The 14,053-nt window shown below is 47.6% G+C and overlaps 1 protein-coding gene across 4 annotated transcripts in view; it reads left to right on the top strand.

Moving 5' to 3' along the window:
- Positions 1 to 14,053, top strand: part of LOC147634918 (flagellar WD repeat-containing protein Pf20-like) — a 148,335-nt gene that overhangs the window by 95,915 nt on the left and 38,367 nt on the right. For all 4 annotated transcript variants that reach the window (XR_015266820.1, XM_086804181.1, XM_086804179.1 and 1 more), the window contains 4 exons: positions 4,698 to 4,975; positions 11,183 to 11,326; positions 11,843 to 11,939; positions 12,167 to 12,255. Coding sequence is in view for 3 of the 4 variants with exons in the window: in XM_086804181.1 (XP_086660307.1) it covers positions 4,698 to 4,975; positions 11,183 to 11,326; positions 11,843 to 11,939; positions 12,167 to 12,255 (608 nt within the window). In the remaining variant the exon portion in view is untranslated. The remainder of the gene's footprint in view (positions 1 to 4,697; positions 4,976 to 11,182; positions 11,327 to 11,842; positions 11,940 to 12,166; positions 12,256 to 14,053) is intronic.

Here is a 14,053-nt window from a genome sequence, read left to right as displayed (position 1 = left end):
TGATAAGGTGAGGGGTATTGCTTCAGAATTTTATCGGTCTTTGTTGACTGCAGAGGTGCCCTCCCCTCAGAGAGATGTGGCACGGTAGAAAGTTTGGGAGTGCATGCCCAGGCTCATTTCAGATGCTATGTGTTCTTCCCTGGATCCCCCTTTCTCGAAGGATGAATTCCTTCACGCACTGCATGCTCTTTCCAGTGGTTCATGCCCAGGGGATGATGGTCTTTCTCCCGCCTTCTTTATTCGTTTTTGGGATCATATTGGAGATGCTATCACTGTTGCCCTTCAGGAAATGTGGTTGTTGGGTATGATGCCTCCATACCTCACGGAGGGGCTGATTCACCTTATCCCCAAGAGTGGGGAGAAGACTGACATCAAGCAATGGAGGCCCATCACCCTCCTTGGATCTGCATATAAAATCTTAGCTAAAGCCTTGAGTATAAGGTTGCAGCGGATTCTCCAAAGGACTATCTGTGATACCCAAAATGGGTTCCTCCAAGGAAGGAGTATATTTGATAACATCTTTTCTTTCTGGGAAGCTGTCGAGTGGGCAAAGTCTAGTCAGCAGCCTCTTGCCATTCTTTTGCTTGATTTTGAAAAAGCTTATTATGGAGTGGATTGGGATTTTTTGGAGGGCACTATGGCACACATGGGGTTTTCCCAAAACTGGATCAGAGGTGTGTCTTGCCTATACAGGGAAGGCTCATAGCACTGTTTTAGCCGTTTTCAGATTTCCCGTTCAGTGAGGCAGGGCTGTCCCCTCGCCCCTTTACTGTACCTCATTGTAGCTGAGGCTATGAGCAGGTTTCTTCGGGCTGCCCCTGGTGGTGGGTCTTAGGCTGCCTTTATGTACGGAGGAAGAGTTTTTGGACTCTGAGTTAGCAGATGATACGGCGTTGTTCCTTGAGGCTTCACATGCTTGTTTATGTGCTTTCCGGACAGCCTTGGAGGCCTTTTGTTTGGCAGCAGGAGCTACCATCAATTGGCATAAGTCAGTTGGTTTTTGGATCAGTGATTCTCCTCTTGCAGATTGGGGTACAAATGTTGGTTTTACTTGGATTGAGAGAGGATGCTCTGCCAGATACCTTGGTTGTCAGGTGGGCGTTGACATCTCCCCTGCACAACAGTTTGCTCCAGTGCTCTTAAGCATTAAAAGCAAACTTCATCACTGGAGTAGGAGGAAACTTGACTTGGCCTCTAGAGCTTTCGTGTTTAACCAAGTTTTGCTAGCCACGACTTGGTTTATCGCTTCGTGCTGGATTTTTTATAAGGGCTGCATTGGCCAGCTTCGTGGCCTTATTCGGAACTTTCTTTGGTCAGGGCTTGATGGAAATGCACACACGAGGGCTAGAGTTGCTTGGGAAACCATTATCAGGCGTAAGGAGGAAGGGGGATTGAATATCATTGACCCTGAGGTGCAATGTAAGGCTTTGCTGTGTAAGCTGGTTGTTAGGGGCTTTCTTCCAGGCACTGAGCCGTGGAAGGACTTTCTCAGTAGCAGATCACGAAGTGTGTCCCTGTTCGCGGAGGTGACTAGACTCTCAGCTCACGCTTTATTTTTTCGGATGCAGTTCACCACTCCCCTTCATCCCCCCTGGTTAGGTCCCTCCTATGGGCCTGGGATTGCCCGAGGAGTTTTTTGGTACACATCCCCCCGTGTTCAGCGGAGGAAGTTAACCGCCGGCAGTCCATTCTGTGGAATGACTTGATCTTAGATGTGCATAGTAGGAAACTTGGGGCAGCTATGCATATTCTTTGGGCTGGCTGGGAGACCCTTTGCCGTACAGTGTTGGCTTGGAAGAGGTTTCAGAGCCTCACCGAGGTACAGAGATTGGATCTCACGCAGCATTTGAGAGGCTCTAGTCGGAGGATTGCACAGATTGATGCAGCCTTGGTTTGGGGTTTTTTCTGGGACAGGTGTTCCTCTTTAGGTTATGGGTCTCCCCTTGCCTAGGGAGGATGATGTACTGGTCTTTTTTTCTGTACAGGATGGATGGCAGTTGGAGAGATGTGACGTGCAGGACCTTATTGAGGGCCCCTAGATTCGTCCATTCAGAGTTTTTGGCAGGTAAGGGAAGCACATCTTTGTTAACCCCCCCCCCCCCCCATAGGGATGATCACAGAGAGTGTTATTCTTTGGTTGTATGGTGGCTGCCCTATCAGACATTTGCATTGGGACCCCGGTGAGTGGGTGTGGAAGGATGCTTGTAACCCCTTGAAAAGCATGCCTTTTTTCAGTTATACGGTGCGGAATGCCAGACATCTTATCTTGGGACACTTCAGAGTGTCCCTACTCTTAGACCCCATTGGGAATCTTATGGCATTTCGACTGACATTCAGAGGGTTTTTTGGCAGAGATTGTGGCATTCTTATAGGAAGCCACAGATTTCCTCCTTTATCTGGGTTTCTCTTCACGGTGGTCTGGCCACCAATCAGTGGAGGTCAGTTATTGGTGCTTGCCCAGCATGCCCTAGATGTGCAGGAGCTTCGGAGTCAGTTTACCATTGTTTATGGGAATGCAGGGAAGCATAGAGGGTTTGGTCGGCGATTGCACACCTCTTTGGTAGGATTAAGAGGGATGCTATCATTTCTTTTGGTTCTATCATTTGGTTGACACAGTCTGGGCAAGGAGTTGCTCGGCAGGGTTTTCTTTAGGATTTGCCACTTTCACACTTTGTCCCTCCGGCACAGAGGTTAGACAGTTCTTGGGAGATTATTGCTAGCATCTCAGCCTAGAATATCTGGAAGGCTAGATGCACCGAGACCATTGAGGGTACTCCCGTTCTTGTTTCTCAGTGTCTTTGCAGGATTTGGAGTGATATTATTCACACCATCATGGCTACCTGGGCCAGCGGAGAGGAAGCGCGGCCAGTTTATGAGAGAGTGGGACATTGGTATCTTTTTCACGTCCTCTCATTCGGGACCCTATTGGCAGCACAAGGCTCCTGATTGGTTGAGATCTCCACCTATATTGGTGTGAAATCTCCATTTTGTAAATTTTTTCATACTTAATAGAAGTCTCCTTTCTGAAAAAAATAAAAAAAAAACACGTGTGTGTGTGTCAGTCTGATGTTTGGGGAGATGATGCTGAGTCAAAGCTGACTCAGTCAACATCGGATGAGTAGATATCGAGTCAGATAAGGTTGATTGAGCATCAAATGTAATCAGCTGAAGGTGTAGAGGGCTAGGATTGGTTTATCTGAGTTGAAGAGTTGTGGTTTTGAGTCAGGTCTGACAGTTAGGACTGTCAGTAGTCAGGTAGATTGGCTAGTGGGCTGAATGATGATTCAGGGTGAACTATGAGTCAGTTCCAATCAGTTGAGAGTCCATAGGGTTGGATCCTTGCCAGGTTTGAGTGTTTTGAGTATCTAAGAGTGTCAGAGAACACAGAGGAGAGGAAGTCTGAGTCAGCTGAGTCAGCTTGGTCAGTACAGTCAGATTTGAGTCTGCTGCTGCAGGAAGCTGAGAGTCTATAATGTTATATCTTTATGAAATTAGAGTAGCTTGAGAGTCAAGGAGTGCCAGAAGACACATAAGTGAAAATTTCTGATTCAGTTGAGTCAGCCCAATCAGCAGGGTCTGTTTCAGTCAGCTGAATCTAATTCAGTCAGATCAGTCAGATAGGTGTCAGCTGAAGGTCAGCAGAGGGTCAGTCAAGTGTTCAGTTAGACCCTGGGTTTAGAGGTTTATGGTTAGCTAATGTTGGAGGATAATAAAAGAACCTGGGGGGCTCGTATCGGACTGCAGCTTTAGCCTTCTGAATCAGTTTACATTCAGCTGTGTGTCAGCTCGGAAGGATTCAGGTCAACAAACTGTCAGAGGAGGTCAGCTGGGGCATATAGGCTGAGGATCAGAGGTGTTGGAGGTCAGATTTGACTTGGGAGGACAACTGGAGGAATCGGCTGAGTCAGATTGGGGCGTGTATAGGTGTCTGAAGGTGTTAACTGAAAGGGTTGAAGATAGGTGCAGAGTTGATTGGTGCCCTTGGAGCTGGGATCTTAGTGTCCCGTAATCTGGTCCCTTTACATTTTCTTCTTGTGTGTCTGCTGGTGGTGTTATAGAGGCCATCACCCAGCATCCTCACAACATATTTATGTATGTATGTATGTTTAAGTTATACATGCATATTCATATATATTCACATATATAAATAAATACACACATACATCCATGTACACGTGTGTGCATGCAAATCTACATAAATATATATATTTATTAGATTAGTTCCATACATGTGTACGCATATATATGTGTGTGTACATACATACATCCATACGTATATATATATGTGTGTGTGTGTGTGTGTGTGCGCTTTCACCAAAAAAAAATAAAAGTGTGTATGTAAATATGCACGCGCACACACATGTATATGTGGATGTATGTGTGTGTTTATTTATATATGTGAATATATATGAATATGCATGTATGTTTGTATGTGCATATGTATACATATACACATCAAACATATATACACACATACATGCATACATACATATGCATGTGAGTGCGATTGTGAGTGTGTGGTGCTGCTATGGCCCAGCCTTTCAATTTCAAGTTTGATGTGCATGAGTCCATGCTAAGAAGAAATAGCATTTGTACTGTACTGTTGGCTATAACATGCTCTTACACACCATGCAAAAATGGCAGAAATTCTACAAGGTCAATATTGACGCAGCATTCTAAAATGCATAGAGTTGCAGGTTGCCGCAGCAGCACAGTTTGAAAACAGTGAGGAAAGTATGTTTTTTTGCTGTGGTGCAAAGGGTGACGGGGTGGAGAAAGACTCCAGGCTTGGAAAGTCAGGACACAAGGAAAGCTCAGATAACTCAAAGGAGAGGCATTCAAGGATGGACCCACTTTCTGTAAAGTTTAGCAGTTCTACTGCACATCATCTTCATTATCAAGTGGATGCAGCAACTCCTGTCAAGAGCTTCACTTTGCAGAAGACTTTCAGGGGTCACTCTATGCCTATTAGCAAGTAAGTATCCTTGACATATGCGTATTAATCCCTTAGGGGTGGTTTAAAGTGGAAGCTTATGGGGCTAACATGGGTGATGTATGATTTAAAGAGGGTCAAATAAGGAGGCCTAAGTCAAGGCTCAAGGCACTAAAAGCACCATCACAAATGGTAAGCCTAGGGGTCAAGGAAGGCCAGATATCAACCATATGATTAGAGAGAGCTTGTGATTCATGGGGTAAAAAGCTTTATGTCAAGGCCCTCAAGGAAGTCTGTGACCTGGAGCTTCCGCCGTGCTTAGACCTGCTGTCGCTGTTGCCCCCTCCCTCTCTTCAGTGAGCAGCCCCCACCTTCGCCGCCTTCCCCTCCTTCCCCGCCTCCTCCTTCCCCGCTGCCTCCCTCCTCCCTCCTGGCTGCCTCTGCCCTCCTCCGGCCCCGCTTTCCTTTACGCCCCCCCCCCCCTCCCTCTCGCTACTGCCTATGCCCCTACTGCCCCTCTTTCTCCTCTTCACCCCCCTCTGTGCCTCTCCCCCCCTTTTCCTTCAATGCCTCACCCCCCTCTCTCTGCCGTCAGTGCGCCGCCACACCCCCCCCCTCTCCCTTCCCCTCCCCTCTTCTTCCTTTTGCCCAACCCCAGCTCTTGGTTCCGTCTTCCCTTTCCCTCCATTCCTTTGGGCAGATTCTTTGTTCTCGGGTATTTCTCTTTTGGCAAGCCTCGGCAAATATTGGTCTTCACCCCTCGGGAGGATTGCATGGCAGCCGCTTCGTCATCCCCGATCGAGGCCACCGTTCCTTGCCTATCTTTCTCTGAAGCGGACCTCCAACTCCTTGCTACTACGATAGTTGCATCTTTAGAGGCCTCCACTCTGGTTTGCAAGATTGTCGGTAGCTGCCCTACGCACGGACAATTCATGGATCTTCTTCAGGCTAGCCTCCTTGGAGTGTCTGCGAAGATCACAGACATTCATCCTTTGGGGTGCGGCTACTACTAGGTTGAGTTTGAGTTGCTAGCAGCGTTAGATCGAGTCATGCAGTTGAGCCCCATCGCGTTGCGTATGACCCAGGCCTTCTTTGCGAGGTGGCAGCACAGCTTCGACCTTGCATCTGACCCACTGGATGGCGTTTCAGGCTTTCCAGTGACAATTTGCTTCCCAGCCCTCAAGAAGGAATACCTTTCTCTTCTCCCGGTGATTGGTGGTGCCCAAGTGCAATACAAGTAATGACAGTGCTTGTTCATCTTTTTTAGTCCATTCCTCAGTTGGATTAGTGGAATGGCAGACTGTTGGCTTGCGTTAGGGCCGCCAGTCGACTTCTAGAGTTGACTTCTAGAGCTGAGTGCCGCCACCGCGCGCGCCAGGCTGGCAAAGTACAGGAAGATTCGGTTCTATTAGAGAACCATTTCGAGCATTTATCGCAGCATCCGCACGTTGGCGATAGACCCCCTCCAGTCATTGCGAGGGTCCCACCCCGGCCCCTCTGGTTTGGTGACCGTTATCCTGCCGAGATTCCTCGTTCGGTTCTCAGATCCTAGTGAGGCCAATTGGCCCCAATAAACCCCTGGTGAGCCCCTCCGTGCACCCTCCCTCTCCGTTGGATCACTTGCTCCGATCTTCCTCTTCTCCGCATCCCCAACCCCTTCGCCTTCTCTTCTCCCTCCCCCCTCTCCCCTGCATCCTCCATCCTCGCTTCCGACTCTTCCTGCAGCAATCCTCCTGCCCTGTCCTCTTTCTTTGAACCCGCACTCCCCCCTCCCTCCGCCTCTCGTGAGAACTCACACCGCCCTACGGCAGCGTCCGACCCGGAGCGAGGCAGTTGGCGAGCTTCGTCCGCTGTTTGATTCATGAGACTATACCAAAATAGACGTGTTCCAGGCAAGTACACGAGGTACTAGACCCAATGGAACACCAATCCACCAGGCATTTCCGAGCATGTACACAGAGGCACGAGCCCCAACGGAAAGCCAAGTCCACAATATCACGTGTGGCATCAATCCCCGGCATATACAACTGCCATGGACGCCAGTCCAATGTACATACATGATGAGAAAGTACGGGTGGACCAATTGGGTGGCCAAATGGTGATAGTGAGGTCTCTCCCGCCAGAGTTCCGAGGTGGGCCTGCTAGGTTCTTGGGACTACTTGTTGATTACAGTTTCTTTCGATGTCTTCCGGTGGAAGGAAGTGCTATTTTTGAGGAGACGATGGCTCCCATTCGGATTTGTGTAACCTTTCATGATTTTAGATCATCTACGCCAAAGAGTGGCGTGATGATCTTCTCCTTTCCCTTGAGTGCAGCCCCAGGGACGGAGTGGTATTCGGAGTCGGTGGTTTTCGCCATCGAGAAGCAGGCAGTAGAGCTCTCACACCATCTTCATGATCTGCGGATCATTGACGTGCTCACCCATCTATGGCCCTTGGCTCGGATGGAGCTGGGAGGCTCAGGCTATAGAGATTAGGACGGGGAGATGGTGTCCTCCAGCAGCCTGGAGGTGCTGCTCTTTGTGTTCCTTCATATTTCAGTCGTAGTACCCCTCCCCCCCCCTCTTATAGATACCTTCATTGAGATCAATGGAGTTCAGAGTATGCATACTCTCATGCTTGGATTGAGTGGCGACACATGGAGGACAGGATCTGCGGCCACTTGGCACGCCTTTGCCCCGGGACCAATTGCGATTACTCCCCATCGAAACCTATGCCCAAAACTCTTTAGTGGAGGGAAGTTCCAATAGTTGTGCCTCCCACAGAGATTGATATGCAGATAGCCTCATGGAACATTCAGGGTTTAGGGGGCGTTAGTGCTTTCAGAGGCGAGGCATCCTCAAAGGAGAGTTTCACACACCTACAGTTGGAGGATCCATTGACATTCTTTTCCTCTAGGAGCACCCTCTTTCCGAGGGGCGTACCCGTCACCGCGAGAAGGTTTTACTAGGCAGGAGCCACACTTTTTGGTCCCCCTCTTTAGGCCCCTTGGGGACGCAGGGAGGAGTTTGTATTTCTGTCAGCGAGGAGCTCTTGCCAGTAGTGGCATGCTCATGTGTCATCGTCTTTGGGCGAGTGCAGTGGGTTACCGTTAGGATTGGAGAGGACTATGTGGGCTTCCTCAATGTTTATGCCCCGAACGCCGCAACAGGAAGAGCCATCTTCTGGAGTATAGTCTGTCAGGCCCTTCCTCAGGCTGATTTTTGGTGCATGGGTGGAGATTTTAACATGATCGAGTCAGCAGAGGACAGACTTGGAGGCGGCATAGCTACAGTCTCAGGCACAGAGTACTCTGCATGGGAGGAGTTGATCCTGGCACTTAGGGGACAGGACCCTTGGCATCTATCGTAGTTTGGGTGCAGCCCTGAGCGCGTGTGCTTCTCGCGATCTGATAGGAGGAGCACCGGCCCCAACCTATTTCGACTTGATAGATTCTATGTGGATGAGTGGGCTTGTGGTCGGGGGGGGGGGGGGGGGGGGGGGGGGGGAGGGGGCATGATTGGCATCTTGGCGGGCACTACTTTCTTTGATCATACTTTGGTTATTCTATCCTTTGAGGACCCCTGGAGGCACGACAAGCATGCGAGCACTAGGATTCCGGATAGCCTCATACAGGACCCTGGGATTTGTAGGTCAGAAAAATAGAGCAGATATGGGCGGGACTGGAGTTCATCTTAGGTTCTGCCACGTGCACCTTGGATGTGGGCCTTGGTGAGATCAACAGATTTTTGTAGGAGGTAGCACAGAGCAGATTGGAGGGATTTCGTGAGCAAGAGAGGAGCGTGAGGAGGGGTCTTGCTTCTCTACAGTGTCTTCAAGAGAGTTCCCTCGATTATCGATAGCCGGTGGATTGAGAGTTAGCTTGCTGCCGCCCGTACGGAGATCAGATCCATCGAGGAGAGGAGGGTGGAGTATAGGTACCATGCTAGAGCTTCCTTCTCGACCCAAGCTGGAGACAGTTACGGGGGACTTCTTTGAGATTGCAGGCCTCCATAGGCAGAGCGATGGTTTTCGCAGGTTGCGTGGTCAAGAAGGAGCTATTGTTTCCAACCCCCCCATGTGAGAGCCATTGCCACTTATTTTTTACGATCCCTCCATGGGGGCTCCATTATCCCCACAAGTGATGGACGCGCGCGAGAGGTCTGGCGGCACACAAGAGAGGTGGTTCCCCTTTCTCTCTGGACTTTCTTATTGACTCCCTTCACAGTAGAGGAGCTAGCGGAGGCTTTGACGGCTCTCCCTAGGGGTAAATGCCCGGGGACAGACGCGCCACCACTGGGATCTCATGGAAGGCGGCCTTCGAGCAGCCTTCAATGAGATTATGATCACAGGTGCCATGCCAGAGAGGCTTTTAGAGGGTTTGATTCACTTGATTCCTAAGGAGGGTGGTGACAGATTGGAGATTCGGCAGTGGAGACACATCACCCTCCTTGGGACAGTCGGAGACTTCAGCCTTTCCTCTCTGACTTGATTTGTGACACTGAGACAGGTTTTGTTCAGGATCGGAGCATTCTAGACATCATCTTCACTTTCTGGGAGGTGAAAGCTTCGGCCAAGATGAGGTAGTAGGACTTCATTGTGCTTCTCCTAGACTTAGAGAAAGTTTATGATAGAGATTACTGGAGATTTTTGGAGGGTACGATGTACCGGATGGGGTTCCCAGTGGAGTGGATCCGTGGTGTTTCAGGACTTTACTCAGCCTCTCATAGTCAGGTTCTCATCCAGGGAGCCTGAAGTGACAGATTCCCCCTCTCTCACTCGGTCCGGAAGGGCTGTCCATTGGCACATTACCTTTTCCTATTTGTCGTCGAGGCCATGAGCAGCTTTTTCTTAGCTCAGGAGATGGGGCTTCAAGGATTGCGTCTCCCCATCCGTGCTCAGGAGGAGATGTTGGACTTAGAGTTTGTAGATGACACAGCAACATACCTATCTAGAGACTCGTAGAGGTGATTGAGATCTTTTGTCGCGCATCAGGAGCGTGGATCAACTGGCACAAGTCGTGTGGCTTTTGGGGGGCTCTGCACTTGCCCCGACTTGGCGCCCAGTTGAGCCTTTCCATTGGATCCGAGAGGCACTCCAGTCTGCTATATCTGGGATGACAAGTGGGCATCGATATCTCACCGGAGCAGCAACTCACGCCTCTTCTTCTGAGCATTTGGAAGAATTCTTCGCATACACCGCGCGGCTAGGCCACAGGATTCAAGTGCCTGAGGTTGAGGGCACCCCGGCAGTAGCTGTACATAGGTAGTTAGAGGGTCTCTCACAAGCGATTTCTCTCATATTTCTAGAAGAGGCTTTGGGACAGTTTTCGGCCCATTCGTGGTTGTATTTAGCCCTTCGTGGCTGGTTTTTTGTTAGCTAATAGAAGGATCTTTTACCCGGGAAAAAAAAAGCTTTATGTCTAAGCTAGACAAAGCACGCCAATGTGAAGCTGTTCGTAAAATATCATGGGTTTCTGCAGCTACTTGGGCTCTATCTGCATCAATCCAAATAGAGGCAAGCTCATTCTTGGACATGAGATTTATTGAGCAAGAGTGGGTGGGCTTATTGATTCATTATTCATATTTAGAACCACAAATTTGATGCATGAATGCAAAGCTACAGGAAAGCTATTGGGTGGATAGTGTGGAGGAGTTTGAATTTTGCTAGCAGCCTGTGGCATGCCATATTTGCAAGGTTTAGGCACAATATTCCGTGGCTGTACATGGTGGATACGTTATGTTTTCTTTGATGTGTATGCTCCTCGAGCGACATGTGTCTACAACAACATCCTTGTGTCCTCCTCTTGCAGTGGTGCATTGTTTGTGCAAGCCATAGATGCATCGGTGCCAAAGACAGTGATTACAAGGGGATTTATCATGAGACACCTGCGTACAACAATAGTTGAAATTGGGCCTAAGAATATAGTGCCACGGTGATCACTGACAAGGGCTTCAATTGTTTCTTTATGGGCAGGACGTTAGAGGATGATTTTTTGCAGATTGTTTTGTGGTTGGCATCAATATGGAGATGTGCTATGTTAGACAGGGGAGACATGCTTTCTCACTATATCTTAGCCATTCAAAACTTAAGACCTAATGTTTAAAGAAGTGTGTAACTGTGTTAAGAAAGACTTTGTAGCTTGTAAAGGGGTCCAAGCAGGTTGTGGGCCTGAGATGGTGCACAAGGAGATGTCTAGCTTTGAAGCTATTTGCAGTTTTTCCCCTTTTCCATGTTGCACTAATGTATCGTGCATTTTTGGCAAAGGCAGCGTGGCTATTCACCCCAAGAAACCAGTTGTGGTGACTGCTTCAGATGATGCTACATGGAAGATGTGGGGTCTTCCTGATGGGGACCTAATAATGACAGGTGATGGACACAAAGAATGGGTTGCTGGTCTTGACTTTCATCCTAGGTAATAGCAATAATCTTGGAACCTCATTAATACTCATGAACACTGTTTTAACCTAAATACATACCTACATATTCCTACACCTACCTATGTGTTCTTCTGCTTGACACACGACGTAGGTAGGTAGGCAGATACGTACATACATACATGCGTACATACATACCCTATGTACATACATACATACATACCTACATACCTCTCTACCTACTTACATACCTACCTACCTATCGACCTACAGTGTGAACTAGGTAGGTAGGTACATAAGTATACATATACCAGGTGCTTACATATATACATACATACAAGTATACATACGTACATACATACATACTGTATACATACCCATGTGCACATACGTGCTTGTACGTGCACATACACACAAATTACGTACCTAGTTGCATTCATACATCAATGCATTTCTTGAAAAGGAGTTATGCAAGAAGATAGTGTGAAGGCTGTAACTCAAACTTTGAATCGGACTGGTGCATGTACTTCACCTGCCAATGACAATTACTGTAGGGGCATGCAATTAGCATCTTCTTCTGGGGACTGCACTGTAAAAGTTTGGAGTTTTGAGAAAGCGCGATGTGTCCACACTTTTGCAGACCACACACAGGTATGCCCCTTTCAGACCAATGGTTCTTGTGTCCTAGACCAAATTTCCTTTTAAACACATGCAAAAAGAATCCATGAAGCAGTAGTTGATATAATCAAAACACAGCTTGATTGATGAAAAAAGCAGATTGCTAGAAAACTAAAATATGAAATGGCTCGAAAAAGATTGGATAATTGTAATTTAATGTTTTAAGTTAACATAACGGATACAGTTTCCTGATATTGCAGGCAGTTTGGTCCGTTGCTTATCATGATAGTGGGGATGTTCTTGCTAGTGCAGCTTTGGATCACACAGCTCGGATTTGGGATCTCACAAGGTTACTTAAAATCCCCATCCGCCCCCTTCTCCTTTCTCCCGCGCCCCCCCACCCCCCACCCCCACCCCCTCCCCCTCCCCCACCCCCCCCTCTTCCTTTTCCCAATGGAAACAGCCTTGGATCTTACACGATGTTGAGCATAGTAAGATGGCATGCTTCACCATCTCAACCTCCACATACCGCACACCCTACAAATGGAGCCCTATAAATGGACTTGTCTGGTAGCCCAGCACGTATAGCAACCGAAGATCTTATGACTCATCAATTATGAACAGAGTTTCATCACATGGGGGCCCAGGCCTTGGTTAATAGAAACACGCCTTTTGTTTTTTGAGGGATATGAAAGTGAGTGAGGTCTTTGATTGGGAGCACCAGTCCTATAGTTGCACCTTAGACGAATGACTGCCATCATCCCTGGAGGAGGGGGGGGATGGGGGCGGATGCGGGGTTGGCTCCACAAACATCAGATATCTTGTTAAGGACACCATGAAATAGAGTGGGCTCTGCATAAAATTTTCCACCCAGCCACAAATGGCAATCGCCCCTTCAATTCACGTGTTTTTCCCCACAACTCCACATGGGTTAGCTTCTTAAAAATATTAAAGCTATGCTTATCCATGCTCCCCCTAACCCAACGAGTGTGACGAGTGGCACAGAAAAACCTTGTCCTTACACCCTTAGGTGTACCTCTTATGCAATCTATCCTCCACAATCATAGCCTTGGGTCTATTTCCTAGGTGGTTCCTCAGTTAATCGTGTCTAACACTCATACCTTAGCCACTTGTGCACACATTGGTGGGCCATTCAGGTCGCCCAGTCTTACAAACGTCTTAGGAATCCCCTCACTACCAGGCATGTAACACTTCCCTCTCCTAAGAAAAGTTTTCATCCTCGTAAACAAAACTAGGAAACCTCTGCTTTGAATGGCTTACCTTTTCCCAATTTGAACTTTCATCAAGCCTATCCTTCCACTTCACCAAATATTCTAAATACTTGGAATGTCAAGTAGGTCATCCTCTTCTATCTCAGACTGCTTCATGTTCATGTGGAAGGCTAGGTGTTTCCATAAATTCAACAAGGGTTTCCTCATCTTCCGGATTATCCTTATCACCCAGTTTTCTTCACATGAAACAGTGGATGTACCATTTGTTAGCTTTAATTTGTAAGCAACTTCACCTATTCTTCTAAGTATTGGAAATGGAGCACAATACCTAGGAGAGAGTTTAGCTTATCTTCTAGTCTTTAGGGTTTTAGAAGTATCAGGTGCTTTCGAATAGACTCTCTCTTTCAGTAAATTCTACCCTACTTCAGTGAAAATTTACATAACTTCTTGCTCTATCTTGACCTCTATATATGCTGTCTTGAGCCAATTCAACTAATTGATTCATGTCCTCAAGAATGTCTTTGGTTTCCTGTACCTTTTCCTTCTCCAATCCTACCACTACTGAGGCTCTAGGTTCAAATCCATTCATCATCATAAATGGTGTACTTGAATGTTTGGCATTGTTATAATCAAATTTCAAATTGGTAAAAACTCTTTCCAAGTGGTTTGTCTCTTATTCTCATATGCTCAAAGCATATCCTCAATGATCTGGTTGATCCTCTTGGTTTGATCATTCTTTTGGGGATGCTTGGCCATGCTCATATGTAACGTCATATCCAAACTTTCAATGAGAGCCCTCTGTCAAAATTACGATCCTGATCACTTACGATACTGGCTAGTAGCCCATAAAGCCTGAATAATGAATAGTCGAGCTAATTTAAAAGTCTTAACATTCTTTTTTGTAGGAATAAAATT

This window comes from Cibotium barometz, chromosome 10 (assembly GCF_041138505.1).
Source record: "Cibotium barometz isolate CiBa-2024 chromosome 10, ASM4113850v1, whole genome shotgun sequence".
Taxonomy (NCBI): domain Eukaryota; kingdom Viridiplantae; phylum Streptophyta; class Polypodiopsida; order Cyatheales; family Cibotiaceae; genus Cibotium; species Cibotium barometz.
Note: the sequence above shows the minus strand (reverse complement) of the source record. Positions and strands in the feature narration are given on the sequence as shown.